Genomic DNA, 27,883 nt, shown 5'->3' with positions numbered 1-27,883 from the left:
GAGAGGAGGAAGCAGGCTCCCTGTTGAGCAGAGAGCCGGATGCGGGGCTCGATCCCAGGATCCTGGGATCATGACCTGAGCCGAAGGCAGAGGCTTAACCCACTGAGCCATCCAGGCGCCCCTGTCTCAGTATTTTTTTGTTTTTTTTTTAAGATTTTATTTATTTATTTGACAGAGAGAGATCACAAGTAGTCGGAGAGGCAGGCAGAGAGAGAGAGGGAAGCAGGTTCCCTGCTGAGCAGAGAGCCCGATGCGGGACTCGATCCCAGGACCCTGAGATCATGACCTGAGCCGAAGGCAGCGGCTTAACCACTGAGCCACCCAGGCGCCCCTGTCTCAGTATTTTTGAATGTGGATTTATTTTAGCGTTTAACACTGACTATTTATTTATTTATTTTTAAAGGTTTTATTTATTTCTTGACAGAGACACAGCGAGAGAGGGAACACAAGCAAGGGAGTGGGAGAGGGTGAGGCAGGCTTCCTGCAGAGCAGGGAGCCTGATGCGGGACTCGATCCCAGGACGCTGGGATCTTGACCTGAGCCGAAGGCAGATGCTAAATGACTGAGCCACCGAGGCGCTCCTAACAGTGACCATTTGATTGAGCATTTTATGTTAAATATTAATTCTCATATAGCAACTACCTTGTTTTGACATGAAGAAAAAGCTCCTTAATATATCTAATGAACTAGATGATACAGATGTTTTCTTTTTTTTTTTTTTTGAGTCCTTTCTTCTTAAATATTTTATTTATTTTTTTGACAAACAGAGATCACAAGTAGGCAGAGAGGCAGGCAGGGAGTGGGGGGAAACAGGCTCCCTGCTGAGTGGAGTGCCCGATACAGGGCTCGATCCCAGGACCCTTAGATCATGACCTGAGCCAAAGGCAGAGGCTTAACCCACTGAGCCACCCACACCCCCGATACAGATGTTTTCATGAATACATCCGTATCTGTTTACCAAATTTAAATCAATGTTGTTATGAATTGAATCAGAATTTTTAGAAATTACAGGTTAATATTCTTAATGTTCCTTGTGTAAAAGAAAAAAACAAAAGATAAGTCACATTCATAGTATAATTAAGATTATGCTATTCTAAAATAGAAAGAAGTATTTATTTTATTTTTTACATTTTTAAAAAGATTTATTTATTTTAGAGAGAGACAGAGCACACATGGGGGTAAAGGGCATAAGAAGAGAGAGAATCCTAAGCAGGGAGCATGAGCATGGAGCCCAGTTCAGGGCTCGATCTCACGACTGATTTCATGACCTGAGCTGAAAGCAAGAGTCAACTCTCACTTGACTGAGACACCCAGGCACCCCAGAAAGTGTTTATTTTAAAAATAACATGCCGGGGTGCCTGGGTGGATCAGTGGGTTAAAGCCTCTGCCTTCGGCTCAGGTCATGATCCCAGGGTCCTGGGATCAAGCCCCGTATCTGGCTCTCTGCTCCGCGGGGACCCTGCTTCTCCCTCCCCCTCTGCCTGCCTCTCTGCCTACTTGTGATCTCTCTCTGTCAAATAAATAAATAAAATTAAAAAAAAAATAATAACATGCCATTTGTGGTATCATCACAGACTATTAGTGTTTTTGAATTGGAGGTCTACCATTTATTAGTCATATACTTTATACTGTAGTTAATTCTTATAGCCAAATATTACCCAAATGGAAATTGAGGGTAATAATTTGAGAATATCTTAGATTTAAAGGGATAAATAGCAAGTTATGTGAGAGTATAAAGTGTTAAGTACTCTACAAGTGTATGACATTACTTATTACCTGAAATACTCAATTTTTAAATATCCCTTAGGAAAAAGCAGCTAGAATTGGAATCAGAGCTTCAGTCTTTGCAAAAAGCAAATCTTAATCTTGAAAACCTTTTGGAAGCAACAAAAGCCTACAAGCGACAAGAAGTTTCTCAGCTGAATAAAATTCATGCTGAAACGCTTAAGGTAGGTGGTCTGAAGCAATTCTTTTTTTTAATTTTTATTTATTTATTTTAAATATTTTATTTATCTATTTGCTTCAGAGAGATCACAAGTAGGCAGGGCAGTAGGCAGAGAGAGAGGGGGAAGCAGGCTCCCTGCTGAGCAGAGAGCCTGATGTGGGGCTTGATCCCAGGACCCTGAGATCAGGACCTGAGCCGAAGGCAGCGACTTAACCCACTGAGCCACCCAGGCGCCCACGGTGGTAGCATATTATACAAAACATTCTACACCTGGGTTTTTCTGTTTTTGTCTTTTCTCTTTCTAAGTTTGTCCCATGACTACAGGGGGAAAAAAAGAACTTTACCTCCTTTTTTTTTTCTTTTTTTTTTTTTCGTTTTCTGACAGCTGCACAGGAATCTGTTGTATGGATGTATTACCATTTATTTAAACTAGAAAATGCAGTTTTTTAAAACAAAAGTAGAATTTTTTTCTTTGCTCTCTAAAAATGATGGCCTTTAAAAAATCTGTGTCGGAAATTATTTTAAATTAACTGTGGAACATGGCCAAATGTTTTCTCATCCTGTGTCTGTAACCCCTTAGCACAGTGGAATTGGAGAGCTTGAAGCGTGTGTGGCAGCCTGGTCCTGCTGCTTCCACTTCTAGGTCAGCAAATAAGATCTAAGTGATTAAAAGTTTTACCAAGAGCAGCATAGCAGTTCAGAGCTATTGTTCATTCTCAGTTACATGAGAGTACTTTATGAATACATTTTTCTTGTTTAAAAGAGATATACATACATATGTAAGTTTCAGTTCAAGGTCATTTTGAGCACTGCTGCCAATCTGGTTCTAATGTAGTCCTTCACGCCCCATCCGTGGTGGGTAATTTGTTCTGTTTGGGAATATTTTTACTTAGCAGTTTTTTTTTTTTTAATTTTAAGATTTTATTTATTTGTCAGCGAGAGAGAGAGAACACAAGTGGGTGGGCAGCAGGCAGAGGGAGGAGCAGTAAGAGGAAGGAGCCAGCTCTCTGCTGAGCAAGGAACCCGATGCGGGATTTGATCCCAGGACCCTGGGATCGTGACCTCAGCCAACGGCAGATGCTTAACCTGCTGAACCACCCAGGCATCCTTGGTTGGCAGTTTTGTACAGTATATATGTAGGGACTGGGAAAATAATGGAGAGTTATTTCATAGATTTTTAGCTGAGCTTTTGTTTTTAAATGTAAATGGAATCATCCTACATATGTTACTCTGTAGTGGGCTTTTGTTAACTCTAGGATATGCCTCAGGTCTTCCCATATTACATAGTACGTAGAACTCTACCTCATTTTAAATCTAGGTTTCCATATTTTGGACAACCCCTGGCTTGTATAGGTGGTTGCCAGTGTGAATGTTCTTTGGGGAGAGTCTGTGAAGGCGTGGTCGTCATCTGATGTCTCAGCACTGGGGTCCTGCCCGCCAGGTGTCTGTGCTATGTGCTCTCCCGGGAGGTCTGGGAGCACTCACTGCCCAGTGCCAGCCCCCGGAACTGGTGGTGTCTCCCTCTTTAATGTATGACAGTATGATGGGTGGAAATGGTATCTTTTGAAGATTTTATTTCTCATTTCCTTTCTTTCTGGTGAGGTCGCACATCTATGATCACTGTCCATTTGTGTATATCCTTTTCTGTGAGAAAAAAGAAGAGTCCGTTTTCTTACTGGTTGTTTTGTCTTCTGGTTGTAGTTTTTAACATGTTACTCTCTTGTATGTCATATACTACTGCCAACATACTCTGCCATGCTACTGCCATAATGTTGCTTGTCTTTTATCTTTGTATGTGATACTTTTGTTATACAGAGTTTTTAAAATTTTGATATAGCCAGGTTTATTCCTCTTCTACCTTTTTTTTTTTAATTTTTTGGGTATAGTAGACTTCATCGATGGTACAAGATAGAGCTCCCCAAGACCCTGTCCTTCTCAGTTAGTCTGGGGTGGAAATTGGGTAGAGGTTGGGAGATGCTCAGTGTGTTGGGCGATGAGTTGGGGCAAGGATTCCCCAGCAGCTGAGGGCTCTCTTCCTCTTGTCTCTCGGGCTGGTGGTCTAGATGGCTCTTACTCCTTGGAGGCCCATCTGGACCATAAGATCCACCACCCAGTTGTTGGAGCCAAATTCATTGTCATACTAGGAAATGAGCTTAACAAAGAGGTCACTGAGGACTATGCCAGCCCCAGCATTAAAGATGATAGAGTGGGTGTCACTGTTAATGTTGCAGGGCAAACCTGATCCTCAGTGGAGCCCAGGATGCCCTTGAGGGGGCCCTTTGATGCCTGCATCACTGCCTTCTTTTTTTTTTTAAAGTTTTTTTTTTTTTTTTTTAAAGATTATTTATTTATTTATTTGACAGACAGAGATCACAAGTAGGCAGAGAAGCAGGCAGAGAGAGAGGAGGAAGCAGGCTCCCTGCTGAACAGAGAGCCCGATGTGGGGCTCGATCCCAGGACTCTGGGATCATGACCTGAGCCGAAGGCAGAGGCTTTAACCCACTGAGCCACCCAGGCGCCCCAACATCACCGCCTTCTTGATGTCATTGTATTTGGCAGCTTTCTCCAGGCAGCAGGTCAGATCCATGATTGACAAGTTGCGGATAGGGACATGGAAGGCCATGCCAGTGAGCTTTGTATTCTGCCCAGGGATGACCTTGCCTACAGCCTTGGCAGCGCCAGTAGAAGCAGGGATAATGTTCTGGGCAGCCCCTTGGCCATCACGCCACAGCTTGCCAGAGGGGCTATCCAAAGACGTCATGGTGACAGTGTGGCATGGACTGAGGTCATGAGTTCCTCTACCATGCCATAGTTGTCATGGATGACCTTGGCCAGTGGGACCAAGCATATGGTGGTACAGGAGGCATTGCCAACCATCTTGAGGGAGCTTTCATACTTCTCATGGTTCACATCCATCACAAACATGGGGGCATCATCAGAAGGGGCAAAGATGATGACCATCCCCCTGTCCCTACCCTCCAAGTGAACCCCAGGCTTCTCCATGGTGGTGAAGACCCCAGTGGACTCCACAACATGCTCAGCACTAGCATCACCCCTTTTGATGTTGGCGGAATCTCACTCCTGGAAGATGGAGATGGATTTTCCATTGATGACAAGTTTCCTGTTCTCAGCCTGGACTGTGCTGTGGAATTTGCCATGGGTGGAATCATACTGGAACTTGTAGACCATGTAGTTGAGGTCAATGAAGCAGTCCTTAACGGCAACAGTATCCACTATGCCAGAGTTAAAAGCAGCCCTGGTGACCAGGTGCCCAATACGCTGAATCTGTTTACTCCGACCTCCGCCATCATGTCATCATGTCTTGGGGACGCGGCTGGAACTACACCAGAGATGCAGACTGTCTGTCGAATGGGGAGGAGCAGAGAGCCTCTTTTATGTATTTTCAAAGACAATCTCAAGATCATCAATATATTCTACTTCTTTTTTTTTTTTTTTTAAGATTTTATTTATTTATTCAACAGGAAGAGAGAGATCACAAGTAGGCAGAGAGGCAGGCAGAGAGAGAGGAGGAGGCAGGCTCCCCGCTGTGCAGAGAGCCCGATGTGAGGCTCGATCCCAGGACCCTGTGATCATGACCTGAGCCGAAGGCAGAGGCTTAACCCACTGAGCCACCCAGGCGCCCCAATATATTCTACTTCTTAAACTACTTTTATAATTTTCTTTTTACATTGAGATGTTTAGTTCATCTGCCTTTTTACTTTTTAAAGTATTTTATTTATTTATTAGAGAGGGAGCGAACAGAAGCAGGGGGAGTGGGAGAGGGAGAGATAAAATCCCCACCAAGCAGGGAGCCGAATGCAGGGCTCTATCCCAGGACTCTGGGATCATGACCTGAGCTGAAGGCAGAGGCTTAACGACTGAGCCACCCTGATGCCCCTGCCTTTTTATTTCTGAATGCTATTACATAGAGATTTAACTTTGAATAGTCCTTGTTTTTCTCGCTAATTTGAACTTTCCACATATAAATCACTTTTTCTATGTATTTTCTTCGAGTGTCCTATTTATTTGTATGCTGATCACTGTTTTAATGACTGTACCCTTGTATTTTTATATGGGTCAGGGAAGTCTTCTTAAATTTTTTTTTTGTTTTAAAGATTTTATTATTATTATTTTTTTTATTTGACAGAGAGAGATTACAAGTAGGCAGAGAGGCAGGCAGAGAGAGAGAGGAAGCAGGCTCCCTGTGGAGCAGAGAGCCCGATGCGGGACTCGATCCCAGGACCCTGAGATCATGACCTGAGCCGAAGGCAGTGGCTTAACCCACTGAGCCACCCAGGCGCCCCCTAAATTTTTAATTGTCTTTCCTTGAACTTTTATTCTTTGTTTGAACTTTGGAATCAGCTTATTAAGTTTCAGTTTTAACAATATTACTAGAATTTTGCTTGAGACCACATTAAATTGCTATATTTGTTTCAACTTAGTCATTTCTCAGCTGCCTCTTGAGGATACTCTTTTGATGATTAGAATTTCAATTTTATCCTTTCCGTTCACACAGTAAATACTTTTGCTCTTTTGTTCACATGTGCTAATGCTGTTTCATAATCGCTTTTGCTACAGATTATAACTACACCAACCAAGGCTTATCAACTTTGGTCTCGACCGGTGTCAAAATTAAGCCCTGAAGTGGGGAACTTTGGCCCTGCGGGCACTCAGAGTTCCAGTGAGTTAGATGATAATATCTTGAACGAGCCAGTTCCACCTGAGATGAATGAACAAGCTTTTGAAGCCATTTCTGAAGAGCTTAGAATGGTGCAGGTAATGTTTGTTTTTTTTGGTTTGCGAAAACATGAGTCATTAGACGTTCATTGAAAACAGACTTCCCTTACCATTTCAACTCAGGCATTTGTAGTGTTCAAAGCTATGTAGTATTAAAACTGTGTTTCTAAATATGGGCGTGTGAAAGCCCCTGGCCTCACTATCAACCTGCTTTTGCTCTCGTCATTTGCAGGATTTAGCAAGTCCCACACTATAGCCTCCTCAGGCTATAGGGTCTCTAACATATGAAGAGACCAGTCTGCCACCAGCTTCAGGTTCCAGAACTGGTTGATATGGCACAGTACTGTATGTGCTAAAGAAAATGAAAATAATGGAGAGAATCTTTATAGATCAAATTTCCGACAGTTTTTGGTATATTTGAAAGAACATTTGAAGTGTGCTTATCCTAGAGTTCTGGTGACTTATTTATTTATTTGGTGATTTATTTATTTGGATTTCTTTCTTTCTTTTTTTCTTTTTTTAAACATTTTTCTGCTGTCTAGTGAAACTTAGAGTGAGCCAGACCACCCTCAGATTCCAAAACTTTGTCCCTTCCAAGGCCTGGAGAGCATGAAGTCAGTCACATGCAGCCTTAGAAGTCTCAGGATGGCTCTAGGACTGAACCCATTTAATTTTAATCACCTTTTCCCTTTGTGTTTCAAATTCTCCACTTTGACGGACCACAGTGTAATTCTGAGACATGAGAAGTCATTCGTGCAGTCTTTTGAAATTGTTTTCTGACTCCAGAGTGGCCTTTGATATCTTTGTCCATGTGAGGTTTAAATTTTTTTTTTTAAGATTTTATTTATTTATTTGACAGAGAGACTCAGCCAGAGAGGGAACACAAGCAGGGGGAGTGGGAGAGGGAGAAGCAGGGTTCCTGCTGAGCAGGGAGCCCAATGCAGGGCTCGATCCCAGGATCCTGAGATCATGACCTGAGCCAAAGGCAGACGCTTAACCGACTGAGCCACCCAGGCACCCCTATTTTTTCTTCTAATGCAGAAGAGACAGTGGAATGTTTGAGAGTTCCATTAAGAAGTGTTTGTGTTGCTGCAGGAGCAGATGACTGCCCTTCAAGCGAAGCTGGATGAGGAAGAGCATAAGAACGTCAAGCTTCAGCAGCACATTGACAAACTGGAACACCATTCCTTGCAGTCGCAGGAGGTAAGACCCAGAGCACGGCCCCAGGAAACACATGAGCCAGACCCTCAAAGCGACAGTATCGCGAGACGAAAGTGACTTGGCAGAGCCTTTGTCAATGCTTATTTGAGTTGTATTCTTTATTGTGTCACTTCACACACTGCTCCGAGGATGACACACACACCCCTAGTCTGAATTCTAGCTTCCCATTGTCGATAGCGCAGAGGCGCCTTGTCGTTTGCTCGGAATGAGACAAGATGGACGGCCCAGGTGCTTACTTACAGTGATCCTTCCCTTTGATGGTCATCCTCACTGTAATTCATGACAATGGCCAGTTTTCTCCTATCAGAGACCTTAAACTAGATTTTTAAAACAGAGGCATGGGTAATGATTTGGAGTGTATCTTAGCATGCCAGTGTTCCTTTTCCAGTAAATTTATCTTTTTCTCAAAGCTTTTCTCATCAGAAAGAACTGACTGGGTCAGACAGCAGCAAGAGCATCTCTCACAGTTGAATGCCCTTGAAATGCAGCTTCGGGACACTCAGACTAAGAATGACTGTAAGTTCGAACAAGTGGGAGCTTTGGGATCTGAATACCATTAACTCAGTATCTTTTGATTCCTATGAATAAATCTTGCCCCTGTGTTTTTGGTACCCCTGTTTTTTTGTTTGCTTTTGTTTTTTATTTTTTATTTTATTTTTTTAAAAGGTTTTATTTATTTGACAAAGAAAGAAATCACAAGTAGGCAGAGAGGCAGGCGGGGGGTGGGGGGTGGAGAAGCAGACTCCCTGCTGAGCAGAGAGCCTGATGCAGGGCTTGATCCCAGGATCCTGGGCTCATGAGCTGAGCTACCCAGGCACCCTAGTACTTTTGTTTGTTTTTAATTAGGTGACCAGACTTGAGTCTGCATGACAGTGGTAAGTAATTGTCATATATCATAAAGGGGAATTTGCACCAGAACAGCTCACAAACAAGTGATTGAACTGTTGGCTGAAAGTTTTAATACTGCTTTGAAAATGAAGTGTCTTGAAATCATAAGATGACTAATGTTTTGATAGTAACAAAATAGAGCATAAATTAGATATTTGTACATATCCATAAAGGTAGGAGTATCACTTGATTCCCAGTTATTTCAGTGTATTTCTTCTATCATCAGTGTTTGCAGCAGTTTATAATAGAGCCGACAAAAGACAGCTGTTGTGTTTCCTTTGCTCTAAAGAGTTACCTAATTTTACCTCCAGTTGGAGTTTCCTTAGAAGACCAGAAGCATTTAACCCATTTCGAGAAGTATATTACCAAGGAGTTTTCAATAAGTAAGATCAGGTCACTTAAAATATGCTAAGTCTCTTGATTTCTTTCCCTTATGTTGAGTTTTCATGCATGTGCCACGGGAGAAGCATAGAACAGTCAGGTGACCTGCAAATCAGAGACAGATGTTAACTCTTCCCTTTTTCATAGAAATGCATCAAAAATCCTAAGAGGGAGGGAAGGAAATAATCTCCATGTTCCTCGGAACCAACCACTTGGCTGTTTAACATCTTAACTTAAAATTGGTCTCTTCAACTTGTTTTTGCTCTTTGTGTGAAGATACCCTTTGAACTTATTTGCCTACTCTGTTTGAAAAAAATTTTTTTTGGATGTAAAGAAACCTGTTGAGTATTTGTTTTGTTTGTTTTTTAGTCTTGAAAAGTGAGGTGCATGACCTGCGAGTCGTTCTTCATTCTGCAGACAAGGAGCTGTCTTCTGTGAAACTGGAGTACAGTTCATTCAGAGAGAGTCAGGAGAAGGAACTGAGTAGCCTTTCTGACCGACACACGCACGTGCAGCTACAACTGGACAGTGTCAGGTAGAGTTGTTCTGTGACGGTGTCCCCTTGCCTGGTTGGCCTGCAGCCCAGGCCTGCTTGCCGTGCAGGTGCTGCAAACCCAACCCAAACTAGTTGAGCAAAAATGTAAATTACTGGCGCACAATACTGAGGAGGCCTAGAGGTGATTTGGATTTCGGGAACAAACCAGATTGAGTCTCAAAAGATATTGTCAGTGCACGTTGTCTCTGTCTCTGTCTGTCTCTGTCTCTATCTCTCCCTCTCTCAATCCCTGCTCTGCCTGCCTCATTATGTTGCCCTTATTCTGTCCTGCTGTTGAGGGCCCGCCTTTACGTGACAGGGAACAGATTGCCTCACCCAGCAATGAAATTCTCTCGCCCAGAATCTATGTATCAATCCCAGGGAAAATCAGAATTGCTCTTGCTGGAGTCATCTGCTTATGGACCAGTCACTCATCAAGGGTTTGAAGTGGCGTAGGCCCAACATAGGTGATGAGCCTTTTCCAGAGGGAAAGGTACGCTATTCCTGGAGGTAGGGGTAGTACAAGTCTGACCGGATCAGTAGCTGTCACTGTTGTTCACAGTGACTCGCCAGAGGCTGGTGGGAGTCAGGGCTGGTAACCTTGAAACAAAGGGGTGACAGATGTAAGTTGTTTGTTTTTACTGTTCTTTTTCTTGCTCATTTCAACTTTTTGTAAAACCATTTTGTGTTTTTGATGCCATCTCATGGGTCTGTGGCCATAATTTAATAGTGGACATCTGACATGTGATACCGTGAGCGTGAGATACGTGGCAAAGATTTCAATCTGCATACATAAGGAATTAAAATAGAGGAAGAAAACATGAGATCTGCAGACCATATCCATCTGTTGACATGTTTTTGCTGGGCCTGCCCGGTGTGGCTTTAAAAAGTTGAGCATAGGGGCGCCTGGGTGGCTCAGTGGGTTAAAGCCTCTGTCTTCAGCTCAGGTCATGATCCCAGGGTCCTGGGATCGGGCCCTGAGTTGGGCTCTCTGCTCAGCAGGGAGCCTTCTTCCCCCACTCTCTCTGCCTGCCTCTCTGCCTACTTGTGGTCTCTGTCTGTCAAATAAGTAAAATATTAAAAAAAAAAAAAAAAGTTGAACATAGCATTCTCAAAATTGAGAGCGTTCTTATAAAAATCTGTTCGCATCCTCTGAAAATCCCATCCGTGCCATGCGAATGACTCCTTCCCCATAGGACAGAGGTGTGTGCCAAGGCAGCGTGCCCTCCACTGCCCGCGCTCTTTCTCCAACACCAAGGCTCTGGCAAGTGGCCGTTTGTCATCTGTGGTGCGATGTCATTTTTTCTGACACATGGCATTTGTTTTTAACATCTGAGTCCCTGACTCTCATCTTGACTCTGTTGTAAATTAATTTTTTGTGATTTTTTTTTTTAAAGGTCACTAATCTCACTGGATTTTCATTTCCTCATGTTTCTGTGTCAGTTGAACTAGATCTAAAATGTTAAGAAGCCACTGTATCTGAACTGTGTACTTAAATTCTGTCTTAAAAATCGGGAGCATTTCCACACTGTTTAAATAAGATATAACTTAATTTTTCTCAGTGTCTCAGGCTTGACACCAAGTGCATCACTCTGTGGGCGGCTTGTACTCTGTGGCTCTCCAGGCACTGAGAAGGCCTCTACATGAAATAGCACGATTCCACTGTGTTTCTTGAATCATTTGGCTGCTTTATATATACAGTTTGTATCATAAACACACACATTCTCCCTCCCTCCTGTCTCTTGTCTGTATGTCTGTCTTAGCAGCTGATTTATACCACTTTGTAACTTGCTGCTTGTCTAATGACCTATGTGTAAGCTGGGACATCTGTTTTGGATGGTGCAAAGTCAGGTTCATTGTTTACAAGTTCTTGGCTGAGCTCTGGCTGTTTGGGTGCATCACAGCCTGTGCGGAGAGGAACGAGGGGGTGAGAACCTAGAAAGCAGGAAATAATATATGATTTAAGAGAGTCTGAGGGGGTTTACTCTCTTGTTCAAATCAAAGCCGGGTTTGCCATTTTAAAATCTTCCTAGAGTTGAGAGAATATGTGATAAATAGATGGAGATGAGCTATCAGCTTAATGGCCAGTCCCCAGCTTACATGAGGGAGGGTTCGGTCCCGAACCCCCTAAAATGAATGCGTAATCCTACCTGCCCATCATTTCTGCCTGTCCACTTGAGACCACGGAAGGAGGAATGAGGAGGTAGACAGCTACAGGCTAACATGCCCACCCTATCTCTTCCATCCCCGTCACACTGCTCTGTGGATCCGGTGTGTCTTCTGTGTTTGTGCACTGTGGACACTCCACACAAGTTCACGAGGAATTTAGACCTGTCAGGGCTTCTGTAAGTTGGGAATGGTCTGTAGATGGGAGAACTGGAACTGCTGATAATCTGACTAGCAGAGCTGCATTCACTGTTTATATTTACCATTGTAAAAATGTTTTCCTGATAAAGATTAGAAAATGAAAAGCTTCTTGAGAGCAAAGCCTGCCTACAGGATTCCTATGACAACTTACAAGAAGTAATGAAGTTTGAAATTGACCAACTTTCAAAAAACCTCCAAAACTGCAAAAAAGAAAATGAAACTCTGAAATCTGATCTGAATGTAAGTTAAGAAGGGTATTGGTTATTGGTGCTTTTGTCCTGGATGTGTGATTGTTGCCTGGAGTGCAGGGCAAGGCCTGTTTTGACTTTTTCCTAACTTCCAGTCCTGGCCCCTCGTGCCTGCCAACGTAGAAGGTACTTGATGTGTTTGTTGACTACACGTTGCTAGTAACAATTATTTAAAATCTGATATGACTGTTGTCTTTTAGAATTTGGTGGAGCTTTTTGAGGCAGAAAAAGAACGCAATAACAAATTATTATTACAATTTGAAGAAGATAAAGAGAACAGTTCTAAGTGAGTGTTATTTATCTTTTCTGTTAGTTGACTGGAGTATCGTTTATTATAACATTAACTTGAGTTATTTTTTTTTTTATTGCTACTACCCTGTAAAGTTATCTTTTAACCATTCTAAAATGAATATCAGATTCTTTTGTATAAGAGGGTATAATAGAGAAACTTACTCAGTAAGCTTGAAACGAGTAGCAGTTGGTGGTAATCAGAACTTAGGGCCTTCTCTAAATAAATCACAGTAATTTTGTAAGTGGAATGGGGGGGGCTGATTTTTATTTCTGTCTCTACTATTCTTTTCTAGCTCTTCTGTTTCTCCTGATCTCTTCATGTGAATGCCATTGTCTGTCTTCCCCCTCTCTCTTTAGTTCTTCCCTTGGTGATATCTGTCAGTCTCTTGGCCTCAGCCAATAGGATGATCATTACTCGAGTGAGAAGAAATTGCATTTGTTTATTCAATAGATACTTGTAGAGTTCTTAATATGACTCAGATTATCCTCTAGGCCTGGGGATACAGGGGTTTATACATCTAGTGGGCATACATCCTAGTTGGGAGACAGCTAACGTTTAGTCTTTGCTCATATACTAGGTGATCTCCCAATAAACCAGGCACTATTCTGGTAAATGCCAGAACATTTCTTTAGAGGTAAGACAGTAAGCAATATATCCCCGTCCGCATGAGTTTTACATTCTAGCAGAGAGAGATAGGTAATAAACAAGTGCTTAGGTCCACAAGTCGTAAGTGCTCTGAAGAAAAAGAAACTCATAGCACAAAGATGGGATCTCCCTTAATAGTCGTTGAGGAAACGGGTAGACGCCTGACTCGTGCTGGAACATACCACCTCTCCCCAGGTGTGTGCCACACAGAGTTCCCTTGCGGTTCATCCAATCTCTTCTGTACAACACACGGGTTCCTGTTTCCCTTGGAAGAAGTCATGAGTAAAAAAGATCATTCTTTCCTTCCAGAGAAATCTTAGAAGTCCTTGAGGTCGTGCGTCAGGAGAAACAGAAAGAGATGGCCAAGTGTGAGCAGCAGGTGAGTGAGTTGTGCTCTAAGTCCAGCACTGGAGGTCTGTAACTTCTTCTCTTCCTGGTGTCAGAAGAGGTGTGTTAGAAACGTGATTTCAGCTGCCAGCTGTCGAAAATTGGTAATAAAAAGGACTTGTTGCTTGGTTGTATTATTTTTGAACTCTTGTTTTTCTAATTCCAAAATAGCTATAATCATACGTTGTTGGTGGTCCCCTAGAGGGAACCCACAAAATCATCGCCTTTTAACCCAGCTTTTCCTTTTCGAGTGTTATCCTAGGGAACACTGTATAATGTGAAAAACAGATTGCATCTCCTTTTTTTTTCCCCCTATGTGTGTGTGGTTAACTTTGTGATTTAATTCTTTTTCTAAAAATATAAATAAAATATTTTTTTTCCCCCACAGATGGCAAAAGTACAGAATCTGGAAGAGAGTTTATGTGCTACGGAGAAACTAATCCGTTCTCTGGAGAAGTCTAGAGATGCTGACAAGGTTGGCAGAGGCCCAAGCTGCATCCCTGAGCATTGTCTTTATGAGTGATGCCTTAATGGTCCAGACTCCTACCTCTGGGGTGACTGGCAGCTAGCTTTTCTTTCTTTTTTTTTTTTTTTTTTAAGATTTTATTTATTTATTTGACAGACAGAAATCACAAGTAGATGGAGAGGCAGGCAGAGAGAGAGGAGGAAGCAGGCTCCCCGCTGAGCAGAGAGCCGGATGTGGGACTCGATCCCAGGACGCTGGGATCATGACCTGAGCCAAAGGCAGCGGCTTAACCCACTGAGCCACCCAGGCGCCCGGCAGCTAGCTTTTCGTAGACACTTAGGCCTTGTTCATCTTCTGAGATTGCCAGAGAAAAGGAGATCTTCTATTTAAGTTAATTCTCCCTGTCACTGCAAGAGCAAATCGTTTTGTCCCTTCTGATGGTACTGTGTCTGAAATACATTCTTTCCCTTTTAACTAGGATGCTTTTAGTAGGACCCTTTCTTCTTGGTTCTGAGTCCTGTAATGCAAACTGTCAAATCCCTTATAATAATATAGGTGACATATTTTGCTAAAATAAATTTGATTTCTCTTATTGTCATTAGGAAAGACAAACTATTTGTTGTCTTAATGTCCTTAATGTTTTTGGTTATGAAGATGCTGTTTCTGTCCTTGTCAGGAAGTTGTAGCTGACCTCATGATCCAGGTCCAGGAGCTGAGAGCAGCGGTCTGTGAGAAAACCGAAACCATAGACACCCTGAAGCAAGAACTGAAGGACTTAAGTGTAAGTTCTGCCGCCAATGAGATACCACACTTCACAGACTCCTCAAGAGTTTAACAAACGCTTCACCAGAAAACCGAGTTCTATGGTCAAATCAGTTCAGAGCTACTCAAGTTCCACAGGTTTTTGGCTTTGCAGCCCTCAGCAGAGAGTTTACTATGGCCCTCTGGGAGGCGCCATGGGCTATGGCCCTGGATTGCCCTGACCCAGGAGCGGTGTGTACCAGGTGGGAACCGTTCATGAGGAAGGGACTGACCCTGGTCTGTGGGAGTGAAGGGTATGTGGTGTTCCTTAATTGCTTCAAGAAAAAACAATGACACATTTTAAGTTCAGAGACGCTCATATATAGTGACTTTTTTCCACTGTTGGACTTTTTGACCCCCCCAAGTAACTACTTTCGTCAAGTAACTACTTTCCCTTTCGCATATCTAGGGGGAATGTTGGTGCTTCCTCCTCAGGTCAGGTCAAGGTGACGGTTTTTTGTCCACATTCCTCATTCGTCTGCTACAAAGGGAGCTTGCTATTCTCCACATTTGTTTGCAAAAGGCAGTGTCCTGATAAAAATGTGATAAGACAGGGTGCTGAGCTGGCTCAATCAGTGGAGCCTGGGACTCTTGGTCCTGGGGTGGTGAGTTCGAGCTCCTCGGTGGGTGTGGAGATTACCAAAAATACAAAAACAAAACCAAAAACCTGGATGTGTTTTCACGTAGCTATTGGACTTTTTGATGTCTTTTCACATCCCTTCATCCAACAAGTACTTATTGAATGATTTGTGGTAATCTCATCATCACCTTGGAGCTCTGACTCCTTCTTGTTATTATTATTATTATTTTTTAAAGATTTTATCCATTTATTTGACAGAGAGAAAGATCACATAGGTGGAGAGGCAGGCAGAGAGAGAGAGAGGAGGAAGCAGGCTTCCCGTTGAGCAGAGAGCCCATCTCGGGGCTTGATCCCAGGACCCTGGGACTATGACCCGAGCCGAAGGCAGAGGCTTTAACCTACTAAGCCATCCAGGAGCCCTCTTCTTGTTATTTTCATCTAAAAATAAGCACAATAGGGGCGCCTGGGTGGCTCAGTCAACCATCTGCCTTGTGCCTTTGGGGGTAATCTCAGGGTCCTGGGATCGAGCCCCGTGTCTGGCTCCCTGCTCAGCGGGAGTCAGTCTGTCCCTCTCGCTCACCTCCTCCCACTGCTTCTGCTCTTCCTTTCTCTCAAATAAATAAATAAAATCTTAGGGGGGAAATATATATATATATATATATACATAGTAAAGCAGATAGCTCTTTGTATCATAAGTTTCTTTTTGCAGTGCAAATATAACTCTGCTTTGGCTGAAAAGGACGAGTGCAACGTGTTGATTAAGAAACAGGAAGTGGAGATTCTGGATCTGAAAGAAGCCCTGAGACTGAGAATCCTCTCTGAGGACATAGAGGTAGATGTTGACACACCCTGACTTTTTTGCTTCTTCACTCGTTGATGTCTATATGTGCATGTGTGTGGGGAGGTTATTCGTAAAAAACTAGAGAGCTTTTTAAAGGAATAAGTCATAGAGACATTTTCCCTAGGGTTAGGCCTTTAACAGGTAACATTAAAATTGTTCTATTTTACCCAGTTGATTGATTTTCACTCATTTGTGCTGACACCTGGAAAGCTCCTAGAACTGACCCTCTTCCCGAAGGGGAGCAAAGCTGTGTGTCCTTGGTAGGGGTGGCGGCAGCAGGGAGCAGGGAAAGAGCTGGGTAACAGGTTAACCTCAGGCTTGCCTCTTGTGTTTTTGTTAAAGTAGTTGTAAGCATAAATTTTTCTTTTTTAGTATTAAGCCGTACTGTCACATGGTTCAAAATTCAAATTATGTAAAGCAGCATATCTTTCATGTATGCTTCCAGAGATATTTTAGGCAAGTCTCATATACATTTAGTTTTCCTTTTTTTACATGGATGGTAACCCACTGAGTATATTGCTCTGTGGTTGCTTTGGAAATTAAGTTTTCGGGGCACCTGGGTGGTTCAGTCCTTAAGCGGCTGCCTTCAACTCAGGTCATGATCCCAGCATCCTGGGATCGAGCCCCGCCCACATTAGGCTCCTTGCTCAGCGGGCTGTCTTCTCCCTCTCCTTCTTTCCAGCCCCCCGACTTGTGCTCGCTCGCTCTCTCTGTCAAATAAATAAATAACATCTTTAGAAAACCAAAAAAAGAGAAGAAAAATAAAGTTTTCTTGCTAAACTATGCTATCCATGAAAAAAACCTCACTAGATATCTATTGAGCCCACCTACCGTACATCCTTGCCTGGCATTTGGGAACAGAGGAATGACTGAAACACTGTTACCTACCTCCAAACATGCCATCTAGCTTAAGAGTTAGATGTATTTAGATGTAATCAATGACCTGGGAGCACAGGAAGGGAAGGAAGGAAGTGTTGATGCTTGGAGAATTCCAGAACACTTCCCAGAGGAGATAAGATTTTTTGCAAAACTTGGCTGGGGGAGGGAAGCTTGGCAGCTGTGGGGGTTTGTGGAGTTGGAGCATCTCCAGCACGGGGGGCGGTGGGGCATGTCCGGCTGGAGGCGGGGAGTCTATCACGGAGGGCCTCAAGTGTCGGCTGTATCTTTTAGGAAACTAGGGTGGCATAGAATTTAGGTCAGGCCAAAGGCGATAAGGCCCGGGCCAGGGCGGGATAGACTTTAGCCCAGACCAAAGCTGTAGGAATCAGGCCCAGAAGTGCTGGTGGGGATAGAGGGCCGAGCTAAAACTGAGCTGTGCCTCCTAAGTACTGCTGACAGTTGCTGATGTCCGTAGGAAGGGTGCTGTGGTGGCAGGAGCTATCAGAGTGGGCACCGAGGTCTCCAGCCACGGTGGCTGAAGATGGTTCTGTGTACCCCTGGGTTGGACTAATAGAGCCTAGGGCAAGTTAGTGAAATACATTTTGCATACACTAGTTTTGAGCTTTGAGGACCGGTGGGGGTAGATATCCAAAGCCCATATACCCAGTAATTTGTACTTATATCCTCCTGTACCCCAGAAGGGACTTGCAGCTGCTAATGCACATACAATGCAAGGAGATTGAAACAGGCAGGTTGGGGCGCCTGAGTGGCTCAGTCTGTTAAGCCACTGCCTTCGGCTCAGGTCATGATCCCAGGGTCCTGGGATCGAGCCCCACATTGGGCTCCCTGAGCAGGGAGCCTGCTTCTCCCTCTCTCTCTGTCTCCCTACTTCTGCTCTTTCTTTCTCTCTGTCAAATAAATAAATTAAATCTTTAAAAGAATAAATACAATGAAACAGGCAGGTGAAATCCAGGTCAAAGGAAGATAAGACAAGTAATAAGCTGGTGAGGGCACGGGCTGTGGAGTTGGACTGCTTGGGAGTCTGCATCCTGGCTCTGTGACCCTGTGAAAGTTACATTTCCCTCTGTGCCTCATTCATCACATCCCTGGAGCAGAGATACCAAATACTGCCTCGTGCGTAAGAGGAGAAGATGAGACGGGGTCATACGCGGAGAGCGCTGAGGCCACTGCCAGGCAGCTCGTGAGTGCTCAGTCCTCGGGAGCTGGCAGTGGTTTTAGGAGGCTAGTTGAAAAGTTCATACACAGGGTCAACTAAAAAAAGAAAGAGAGAGAAAAATTTAAAAGAAAAGAAAAGTTGGCACACAAAAGCCACACCCAAAGGTCTTGTACAGAGTAGACAATGGGGACTAAATCTTCCGTTGGCCACTGCCTGTCACCAGAGTGAGAAGGGGAGCCCGGCTGTGTGAGTGGGGGTAGCTGCATGGTGTGCGCTCAGTATGACTCACCGAAAAGCCCTTCCTTACTCCCTTTGGCTCCTTGTGTCTCTCTTTCTCTTCCTTCCTTAAAGAAAGGGTGACTCTACATATTGAAGTATCTTAGACTCGAGTGGAACTCACCCCACAGTCAGTCACATCCCCTCTTTCCGAATCTCCCGGCTTCATTAGCTGAAGTATTTACACCTGAGGACAAAGGGGTCCTTGCCTTAATCCATACAAGAGCTCTTAGGAGTCCGAAGATGCACAAAAGGATAGACACACCCCTGCGGGGAAAGGGAGACGGGAAGGTGCATGACCTGCTCCCCCGGGAGGAATAAACCTTGCTAAAGTAAAAAAAACCTCGAATTACAGAGCTTGCAGGGGCGCCTGGGAGGCTCAGTGGGTTGAGCCTCTGCCTTCGGCTCGGGTCATGATCTCAGGGATCAGTTCCCACATCGGGCTCTCTGCTCGGTGGGAAGCCTGCTTTCCCCTCTCTACCTGCTTGTGATCTCTCTCTCTCTGTGTGTCAAATAAATAAAAATCTTTAAGAAAAAAAAAATAGAAGAGTGAATACATGGAAAAGTGTAGTACATCTATGTGCACATGTACCTGATATATCCACCTTTTTTCCACGTACACTTGTCATATTTACATATGTACACACATATACATTACTCTCGTATGTGACATGTATATAACATATATCCTATATGTGTATTCTCTAAACTGTACATGTTAATTCATATGTAGTTATATAAGTTAATATACATATGTACACATAACATGCACATTTGGAAAGTTAGAGTAAGCAGATCTGCTCTTAACCTGGAAGGGACTGCATGCTTTGTACATAGGGATTATGTACACAACCCACAGGACTCCCAATTCTTCCTGCTCCTTCCCATCATGCTACTCCCCCGAAACTGCGATGGCCTATGACCATGTCTCAGTGTCTGGGGACTGCCCATGCCCTCCCCCAACTGGTGGAGGGGCAGTCATCTTTTTTTTTTTTTTTTTTTTTTTAAGATTTTATTTTATTTTATGGTGTTTTGTTTGTTTGTTTTTGAGAGAGAGAGAGAAGGAGAGGGAGAGCATGGGAATGGGGAGGGTCAGAGGGAGAAGCAGACTCCCCACTGAGCAGGGATTCCCAACTCGGGACTTGATCCCGGGACTTCAGGATCATAATCTGAGCTGAAGGCAGTCTCTTAACCAAGTGAGCCACCCAGGTACCCCTCATCTTTACAGCTCTTACCTTCCAGTGTATAAACGACTAGAGTCAGTTGGTCAGACAGCAGGTAAGGTAGAGACCTGTGGAGTCCTCCTAAGGGAAAAGCGATCAACTTTGAGATCCTGGGGGTGAGGGGAAGGGTTCAATGTCAGGGGAAAGGGGGAGAATGCAATCAAAGCCCAACAGGGATACCTGTATGAATCTCCTGTACTGTTTCTCTTCAGACCCGTTCCCGTCGATATTAACTGCTTGGTTTGCTTTGGAAAGAATTCGCACATAAGCTCCCCACCCCCGCAAAAAAGGAAAAGTTCTTAAAACTTTCTTAACCTTGTAAAATTGCCCGTTGGGGTGATTTGCAAATCCTCAGTGGAGCACCCAGTTAAGAGGGGACTCTTCCTTTGTGGGGATTGTCCCCTGACAGAGGGATATGCTCTGCGAGGACCTGGCCCACGCCACCGAGCAGCTCAACATGCTCACGGAAGCCTCGAAGAAGCACTCGGAGCTGCTGCAGTCCGCGCAGGAGGAGATGAGCAGGAAGGAGGCCCTGATCCAAGAACTTCAGCACGAGGTGAGATCGGCGACCTCGGCGCCTTGACCCGGTAAACAGAAAGGCGGGGCCCATCGGGTGCTGAGGAGGGCCCGCTGCGCCGCGGGCTTTGAACGATGCCTGCTTCCGTGGGTCCTGACTTGCTTGGCTGCCTATCTGGTCGCCCCCGGCCCCCTGACCTGCACCAGCGTGTTCTGACCTCTGGGGCAAGGCTATGGCTGACTCTTGTCCTCTCTGCTGGCTGCTGTTTTGTATTTTATTTTCCTTGATGACCCTTGATTACCTGTGAAGCTTCAAGTTTGTGAAGTTTGTGAGAGAGCAGCAGACAAGAGGGTCAGAACAGCAACCAAGGCCCACAGCCACAAGCGGCAGGGGCAGTGTTTATAGCTGTAAACACTGCTGTGGTCTGGGTTGCTTTTAATACCTTACTGCGTTTCAGATTATTACGGAAGTCCTGACAAAATAACACGACATCTGTACGCTCCTACCTCGGGCAGCTCGTCTGTTCTTAACAGGACCATGGGCCCTGTGTGATTTTCTAACACATCATCTCACCTCTGTTCAATTCTCCCAGCTGAACCAGAAGAAGGAGGAAGTAGAACAGAAAAAGAGTGAATATAACTTCAAAATGAGACAGCTCGAACATGTGATGGATTCTGCTGCCGAGTATCCGCAGGTGCTTGTCAGAGAAAGGGTGTGTTGTGGGAAGAATGAAGTTTCGTGAGTGATAAACGTTTGGAAATTACTTCATTTTTATTTTTTTTCACCAACACCTTTTCTGCTTTTTACTTAATAAAAAAGCACCGGTGTTTTTATTTGTTTTACTTGGACAGGAATTAGGACAACAAGCTAAACAGCTGAGTGTTTTCCGTGTGCTTGGTATATACATTTACAATGAAATCTTTATCAAACCTCACTTAATTGAGTATTTGGATGAAATTTAATTTTTTCATAGAGCCCTAAAACACCACCTCACTTTCAAACACATTTGGCAAAACTCCTGGAAACACAAGAACAAGAGATAGAAGATGGAAGAGCCTCTAAGATTTCCCTGCAACACCTTGTAACAAAGCTAAACGAAGATAGAGAAGTCAAAAATGCTGAAATCCTCAGAATAAAGGTAACTGCGTGATTTTTTCCCCATAAACCCAATCTTTTAAATATAAACAGTATCCAAAATAAATAAGTAAAATAATATCTTTGTGTTTACTGATACAAAATTCAAAAGTCACAGAACTGAAGGGTACACAGAAAAGCCTGCCTCCCCCTGCTGCCTTGACCCTGCCTCATTGACCGTCTCTGGCGGCTGCCACTGTAGCCAGGTTCCCATGTTTCACCACGACTGGAACCATTGTCTCCCTGCCCGTTTGGTTTTTATGATGGTATCCTACCCGGGCCTTACCAGCTGCTCTGATCCCAATGCTGCCTGAATCAGATCCTTGCCAGTTTTATGGCTAAGGCATGCTCGCTCAATAGTTTTAAATTTGTATTTTTCTTACTAGGAGTAAGATGGAGCATCTTCAGATGGCCTTTGCCCATCTTTCTACTGTCGCCCTTCTCCTTAATGATTTGTAGGCATTCTTCCTGTATTAGATTTGCTTTTGTCTGTGGTAGTTAAAAATACTCTCTTCTTGTTTGCCCTTCCTTTAAATTTCCTTCTGGTTTTGGTTTGGTTTGGGTTCTACCCAGGGACTTGGGGGTGTGGTGATTACATGTGGGGGGGGTGTGTTTAGAGGAGTGTTGAGGGGCGGGAGGTATGTGGAGGAGCGCCTGGGTGGGTGGTGTGTAGCTGCGGGGAGGTGTGGGTAGAGCGGATATGGTGCTTCATACGAGATCACAGTTAGCCTGTGAGGCCATTGCTCTGTAGTGAGTTTTTGTTCAGGAACAAAATTAAGCTTACTGTAACCAAGTGGCAGAACGTGCACGAAGACAGCATCTCTCTTGAGTTTTGTTCCTCATGGAGGCAATCATTCCTGGCTTTTTTTATTTAGGGCCGCTCCCAATAGGCCGCTATCCCAGGAATGTGGCTGTTGCCCAGTTGGCATGATATTAGGACTCAGAAGAAATTGGATCAGGTTAAAAGAAATCAAATAAAAGGGGCACCTGGGTGGCTCTGTTATTAAGTGTCTGCCTTCGGCTCAGGTTATGATTCCAGGGTCCTAGGATCGAGCCCCGCATCGGGTTCCCTGCTCTGCAGGAAGCCTGTTTCTCCCTCTCCCACTGTCCCTGCATGTGTTCCCTCTCTTGCTGTCTCTCTCTTTCTGTCAAATAAGTAAATAAAATCTTTAAAAAAAGAAAGAAAGAAAGAAAGAAATCAAACAGTGGACAAGTAGAAGCAAAGGAGAAAGGACAGTCCCTGCAGACAAGTATTTATTTCTTCAGACGGTTAATGCTCCTGATTTTCAACTGAGCGTTCACTAAGGATTTTGAGTGGTGGGCTGTGGACACATCGGTTGGACCCTCCGTACAACATAGTGATTTGACATTTGCATCCATTACGCTGTGCTCACCACAGGGGTAGCTGCCGTCTGTCACCAGACAACGTTATTACTGTATTATTGACTATATTCCCTATATCAGTTTCTTTAAAATTAGGATTTATTAAGTAGAATCAAGTAGAACATTTACCAAAGTAGACTAGACTTTTTTTTTTTTTTTTTTTAGACTAGACTTTTGAGCATGTTTTCTCATTAAGGGATTTTAATGAATTATGTGATACTGATAAAAAACTATATTTAACACACTGTGGGTATGAAAATGAGTCACCATTCCAGGTCCCCAAGAGGTCGTCCCAGTCTCCTTTTCAGCCAGCGACACCCTGTGCAGTGTTCTGTGCATAGGATGAGGTTCGCTTAGGCGTTTGTGTCTCGTGTGTGGCCTTGGGGAGCAAAATCATGCCGCCTACGTGTTTTCTGAAAAGATGGGATTTGCTGTCTTCCCAGGAGCAGTTGTGTGAAATGGACAGCCTCCGCACAGAAGCCGAGCAGTTGCGAGAGAGGAACTGGCTTCTGCAGAGTCAGCTAGATGATCTGGAAAGGGAAAAGAACAGGTGAGAAAGAGCTGCCGGAACCCTATGAGCTAAATCTTGGCCTGTCTGGGTGTGGCTAGGGGGAAGCGGCTGGGCTCGGTTTCCCGGCGGGCTCAGCGTTCACCGCTAGTCCAGGGGATGCCCCGTTGGTTGAGTTGGGTTTGATGAGGGCACTGCTTTTTCCAGAATGGGGTATTAAAGCCTTCATGATCTTGCCTACTCTGTTAACCTTTGTGCTGTTGTGGAGCTATTAAAAATGAATTTCAGATATGTGAAGCTTTTGAACCCAACTGTCTACTGCTGTTTGACAGGAAAGGTACATGGGGTGAGGAAGCTATGACCTCGACAGGACAAGGTTCCAGAGGTCCAGCAGGAAAAGGGAGGATTTCCACCAGATGATTTTGCTTCATGACTCCAGGGAGTGCCCCTGCGCAGGAAGGAGCTTTCCAGAGGAGTGCTCCCTTGGGCTTGGGTATCTGTGCACGTGGTTTGCCTTTAGCTGTGGCAGTTTTCTAGTTGTATTTGCTAATGGCATGACATAGTGTCACGAGCAGTCACATCCGGGCTCTGTCCTGTCTCTGACCCTTGAAAGTCCTGTGACTTTGAACACAGTTTTTAACTTCTAGTGCCTCAGTTTCCTGAGGCATAAAATGAAGAAAACAATGTCTCTCTCTCACAAGGTGTTGTTGTTGTTTTTTTTTTAAGATTTTATTCATTTTACAGAGATCACAAGTAGGCAGAGAGGCAGGCAGAGAGAGAGAGGAGGAAGCAGGCTCCCTGCTGAGCAGAGAGCCCGATGAGGGACTCGATCCCAGGATCCTGGGATCATGACCTGAGCTGAAGGCAGAGGCTTTAACCCACTGAGCCACCCAGACACCCCTCACAAGGTGTTATAAAGACTAAAAATAACGTGGGTAAAGTGCTGGTTACAGTGCTTGGCTGAGAGGTGTCACCCAAGAAGTGGCAGATACTACGTATATGGGGTAGACTTATGATCTTGACCTTTTGTGAACTTGCCAGAGGGGTTTGAGTTGAGGGTGGTCTGGAAAATTATGCAGCAAGTTGAAGTGAATCAAGGGGGGCGGTCTCCATGTGGGATGAAGGCCCTGACTGAATTCAACTTCCCAGATTAGGGGTGTCTGCTGTTCCTACCATTGCCAGTGGTCTCGGGCAGACGCGCTCCCTTTCCCCGTCCAGAAGCAGCCCTAAGATACACTGTCCGTGCCTTCACTAAGACAGCAGATGCTCGAGGATGGTAGCAGTGGCTGTGCTGACAGGCTGTTCCTGAACACGTTTCTCCGGGTGTCCGGGGGCACTGGACATGCTCAGTTTAGTAGCCACGGCCCCTTCTAGCCCATTCTGATGTGGCCCGTCTGCGGTCTGCTCACCTGTTCACATGCTCCCGTGTGAGCTGCCCACACGCTCCCCTGTGCAGAGAACAGCCCTGTACTCGTACACTGCCTTTTGTCAAGAGCTGGTTCGAACACGGAACATAGAACGTTTCTAGCTCATTTATAAAATCACAACTAAAAATGCTCACAGAGCCACGTGTCCCTTCTGAGGAGCCATACAGAGCCTCCTTCCTGAAAGATCAGAGTGGGGGCAAACTGGCTCGGGGGTCAGATCGGGCCCGCAGCCTGTCTGATCGACAAGGTCTTACTAGAGCCGAGCCACGTGCTTTCATTTAGCTACTGTGTTGGTGTTATGACAGCCAAGCAGAATAGCTGTGACAGGGACCCCCGTGGCTCCCAAAGTCCAGAATATTTCCTGTCTGGTTCTTGACGGAAAAAGTTTACCCACTTTTGGGTTAGAGCATAGACAACACTTCTCTAATGGTTTCAGGCATTTTCCTCACTGAGGTCTCATTACCGTTTCTATCTAGGCTGCCAGATTCATTAAGTGAAAGAAACTACTGGACCTTCTGTTTTCCTTCAAGAAACGATTTTTTGCTCATCAGTGAGAGATATTTCTAGAGGAGTCTGTGGCGTTCAGGCAGGTTCTCCTGGGGGATGTCCCCGTGGTGCAGGGGCTGCCCGCAGAAACTCAGTGTATGATCCTGCCCTGGTCAAGCTCACAGATGGTCTTCCCATTAATCAGATTCACGTGACACTGATGCAACGTCCAGAATGTAATTTCCTTTATTTAGAGGAACATTCCTTTTCCATGAAAAGATCTATGTCCAGTGCCCAGGGAATCCCCTTCCTGGTGTCGGCATACACGGGATGCCGGAGTGCCATCAGAAAATTGCCAACGGATGCTGAAATCCCAGCAAAGGGGGTGCTGGGGCTCCCGTGTGCAAGGCTGGCCTGAGGAACCCTTCCCACACCCAGAGATGCCCCCTCCCAGCTGATCACCAGGCTTCTGGACCGCCTGTCTCAGCTGCCTTCACTCACATTTGATCTTCATATGGTACCACTCTTGGCTCCATTTCTGCTTTACTTTCCACCAGGCCTCGATTGCATTTCCCAGCTCTGCTCATCTCAGTTTTGTATGGGAGGCGTCCTGAATTCCGGGGAGGTGCCTTATTTCATTCCCACATATCAGTCACACGTGTGACCTGTGCTAACTTGAGTTAATCACCAGAGTTAGCTTTGCATTGCGTAACTTGGCATTGCTGCCTACAGCAGATAGGAAGGTGATGCTTGGATATGCCTAACCACACTTCCCCAGCCTCCCTTTCTCATCTCTGCAGTGAACAGAATCGTCCAGATCATCAACAGCTGAAGAATGAACAAGAGGAAATGATCAAAGAAAGACTTGCTAAAGTACGACTTTTTTTTTTTTTTTAATGTAATGTTTCTTGTCTGAGAAATGCTTTTCTACTTAGCATTTGTGGTTATAGATTCTAGAAACCATTTTACTCTTGAAATTTCTGTCTCTTCTGTATTCTCACTATTGAGTTTGATATTTACCATCAATATTGAGACCTTGTTGATGAAATAAGAGTGAATTTGTCTTCGTGTTTCAGCGAATAGCCTCCTGCCGGCATCCCCACACAGAGTTTTCTATGTAGAATAAAAGCAGGTATCGGGTGCCCATGGGAGGCCTCAGAGGGCGTGGTGCGTGAAGTCTTGAGAGACAGGCACCCCCTTGAAGGGGTACACCATTGGGCTGTGGAAGAGGATATTGGGTTAAGTGATCTCATTACTATGAGGGAGAGTGGACTGCTTACTATAATTTTTTTCTTAGCAATGGTAAAAAGCCATCTTTTTCTTTTTATCTTATTACAGAATAAATTGGTTGAAGAAATGCTGAAAATGAAAGCAGAGTAAGTTCACAGTTTTGTAATTCAAGTTCTTGTAGGTCTTTAATTTCTTTTCCTCTAAGGGAAGAAATACTATATCCACAAGGTAAGTAACTCCTTTCCTTCTTCTGGTTTCCTCCGATTTAAAACCTTGGGTCTCTTTCCTATGTGTTCTGTAAAGAGGATTTTAATTTTTTCATCTAGTTCTCATATGAATTTATGGAATCTTATAAACTCACCTCATTCTTAGATGAGGGAAATACACTCTCTTTCCTATTGAGTTCAAAATATATAAACTGGTTGGTATTAACAAATAAAATGGTAAAACATTAGGAAGAGAGTATATTCTGAATATTCATCCAGAGAAGAGGGCCTCAAACATTTTCACTTGTTAAACCTCCTAAAAGAATGATTGATTGATTGATCATTGATTGATTTGGCAGAGAGAGAGACAGCGAGAGTGCGAACACAAGCGTGGGGAGAGGGAATCAGGCTTCCTGCTGAGCAGGGATCCCAAAGCAGGGCTTGATCCTAGGACCCTAGGATCATGACCTGAGCCAAAGGCAGATGCCCAACAATTGAGCCACCCAAACACCCCAAACCTCCTAAGAGAATTTTGAAACACCATGTACCCTTCTGCACATTTTTTGGAGTCGACTTTATGTCTAAAATTTCTCACTGAAACTTTAAATCGAAGCAAAGGGTAGAAGTTCTCACATACTGAAAATAGTACCATGTAGGAATAAAGTTCTTGGTGTCAGGGTGGCCAAATGGTCTTAGTCATAGACTCCAGTTCCTGCTTCTCATGGTCCGGCCTTCTGGTCTCTGCAACAAAGGTGTGGGTTCAGATTCCACTTCGGACACGTCTCCAGTTTTGTTCCAGCCATTGTCCTGTAGAGAGCCTCTCCTTGAACTGGCCATAGAAATAAAGCTCCGGTAGTGTTCTCTTCAGAGTATCCAACTGACCTGCTACTTTCTATCCAACTGACCTGCTACTTTCTACTTTAATGATACAGGAACAAATTCCTAAATCAAAAATCGTACATTGTTCCTTTGGCCTTTCAAATTGAATTTCCACTTCATACCTACACAGAATTATATCCTAATTTATTAATTGTCCTAATTAATACATTTTTGGGCAAATTTTTTGTTGATTACCCTACCATATCACTAGGCAGCAAATATAT

The 27,883-nt window shown here is 44.3% G+C and overlaps 1 protein-coding gene and 1 pseudogene across 4 annotated transcripts in view; one reads left to right on the top strand and one right to left on the bottom strand.

Annotated features, from left to right (window-relative positions):
- Positions 1-27,883, top strand: part of KIF15 (kinesin family member 15) — a 71,939-nt gene that overhangs the window by 39,602 nt on the left and 4,454 nt on the right. For 2 of the 3 annotated variants that reach the window (XM_082705769.1, XM_082705770.1), the window contains 17 exons: positions 1,808-1,949; positions 6,524-6,721; positions 7,778-7,885; positions 8,314-8,419; positions 9,542-9,707; positions 12,164-12,314; positions 12,523-12,608; positions 13,569-13,638; positions 14,035-14,121; positions 14,789-14,893; positions 16,203-16,325; positions 20,299-20,445; positions 20,999-21,100; positions 21,380-21,544; positions 23,367-23,473; positions 26,145-26,217; positions 26,683-26,720. In XM_082705769.1, the coding sequence (XP_082561895.1) occupies positions 1,808-1,949; positions 6,524-6,721; positions 7,778-7,885; positions 8,314-8,419; positions 9,542-9,707; positions 12,164-12,314; positions 12,523-12,608; positions 13,569-13,638; positions 14,035-14,121; positions 14,789-14,893; positions 16,203-16,325; positions 20,299-20,445; positions 20,999-21,100; positions 21,380-21,544; positions 23,367-23,473; positions 26,145-26,217; positions 26,683-26,720 (1,974 nt within the window). Of the gene's footprint in view, positions 1-1,807; positions 1,950-6,523; positions 6,722-7,777; positions 7,886-8,313; positions 8,420-9,541; positions 9,708-12,163; positions 12,315-12,522; positions 12,609-13,568; positions 13,639-14,034; positions 14,122-14,788; positions 14,894-16,202; positions 16,326-20,298; positions 20,446-20,998; positions 21,101-21,379; positions 21,545-23,366; positions 23,474-25,334; positions 26,218-26,682; positions 26,721-27,883 lie in introns of all 3 variants that reach the window. The other variant, XR_014304593.1, reaches the window with a different exon arrangement.
- Positions 4,086-5,253, bottom strand: LOC309860762 (glyceraldehyde-3-phosphate dehydrogenase-like; annotated as a pseudogene). Its single transcript has 2 exons — positions 4,479-5,253; positions 4,086-4,243 (listed from the first exon to the last, which is right to left on the bottom strand). The product of its transcript is annotated as a glyceraldehyde-3-phosphate dehydrogenase-like (transcript).

Source organism: Mustela nivalis, assembly GCF_964662115.1.
Source record: "Mustela nivalis genome assembly, chromosome: 1".
Classification (NCBI taxonomy): domain Eukaryota; kingdom Metazoa; phylum Chordata; class Mammalia; order Carnivora; family Mustelidae; genus Mustela; species Mustela nivalis.
This window is presented reverse-complemented; position numbering and strand designations above follow the sequence as displayed.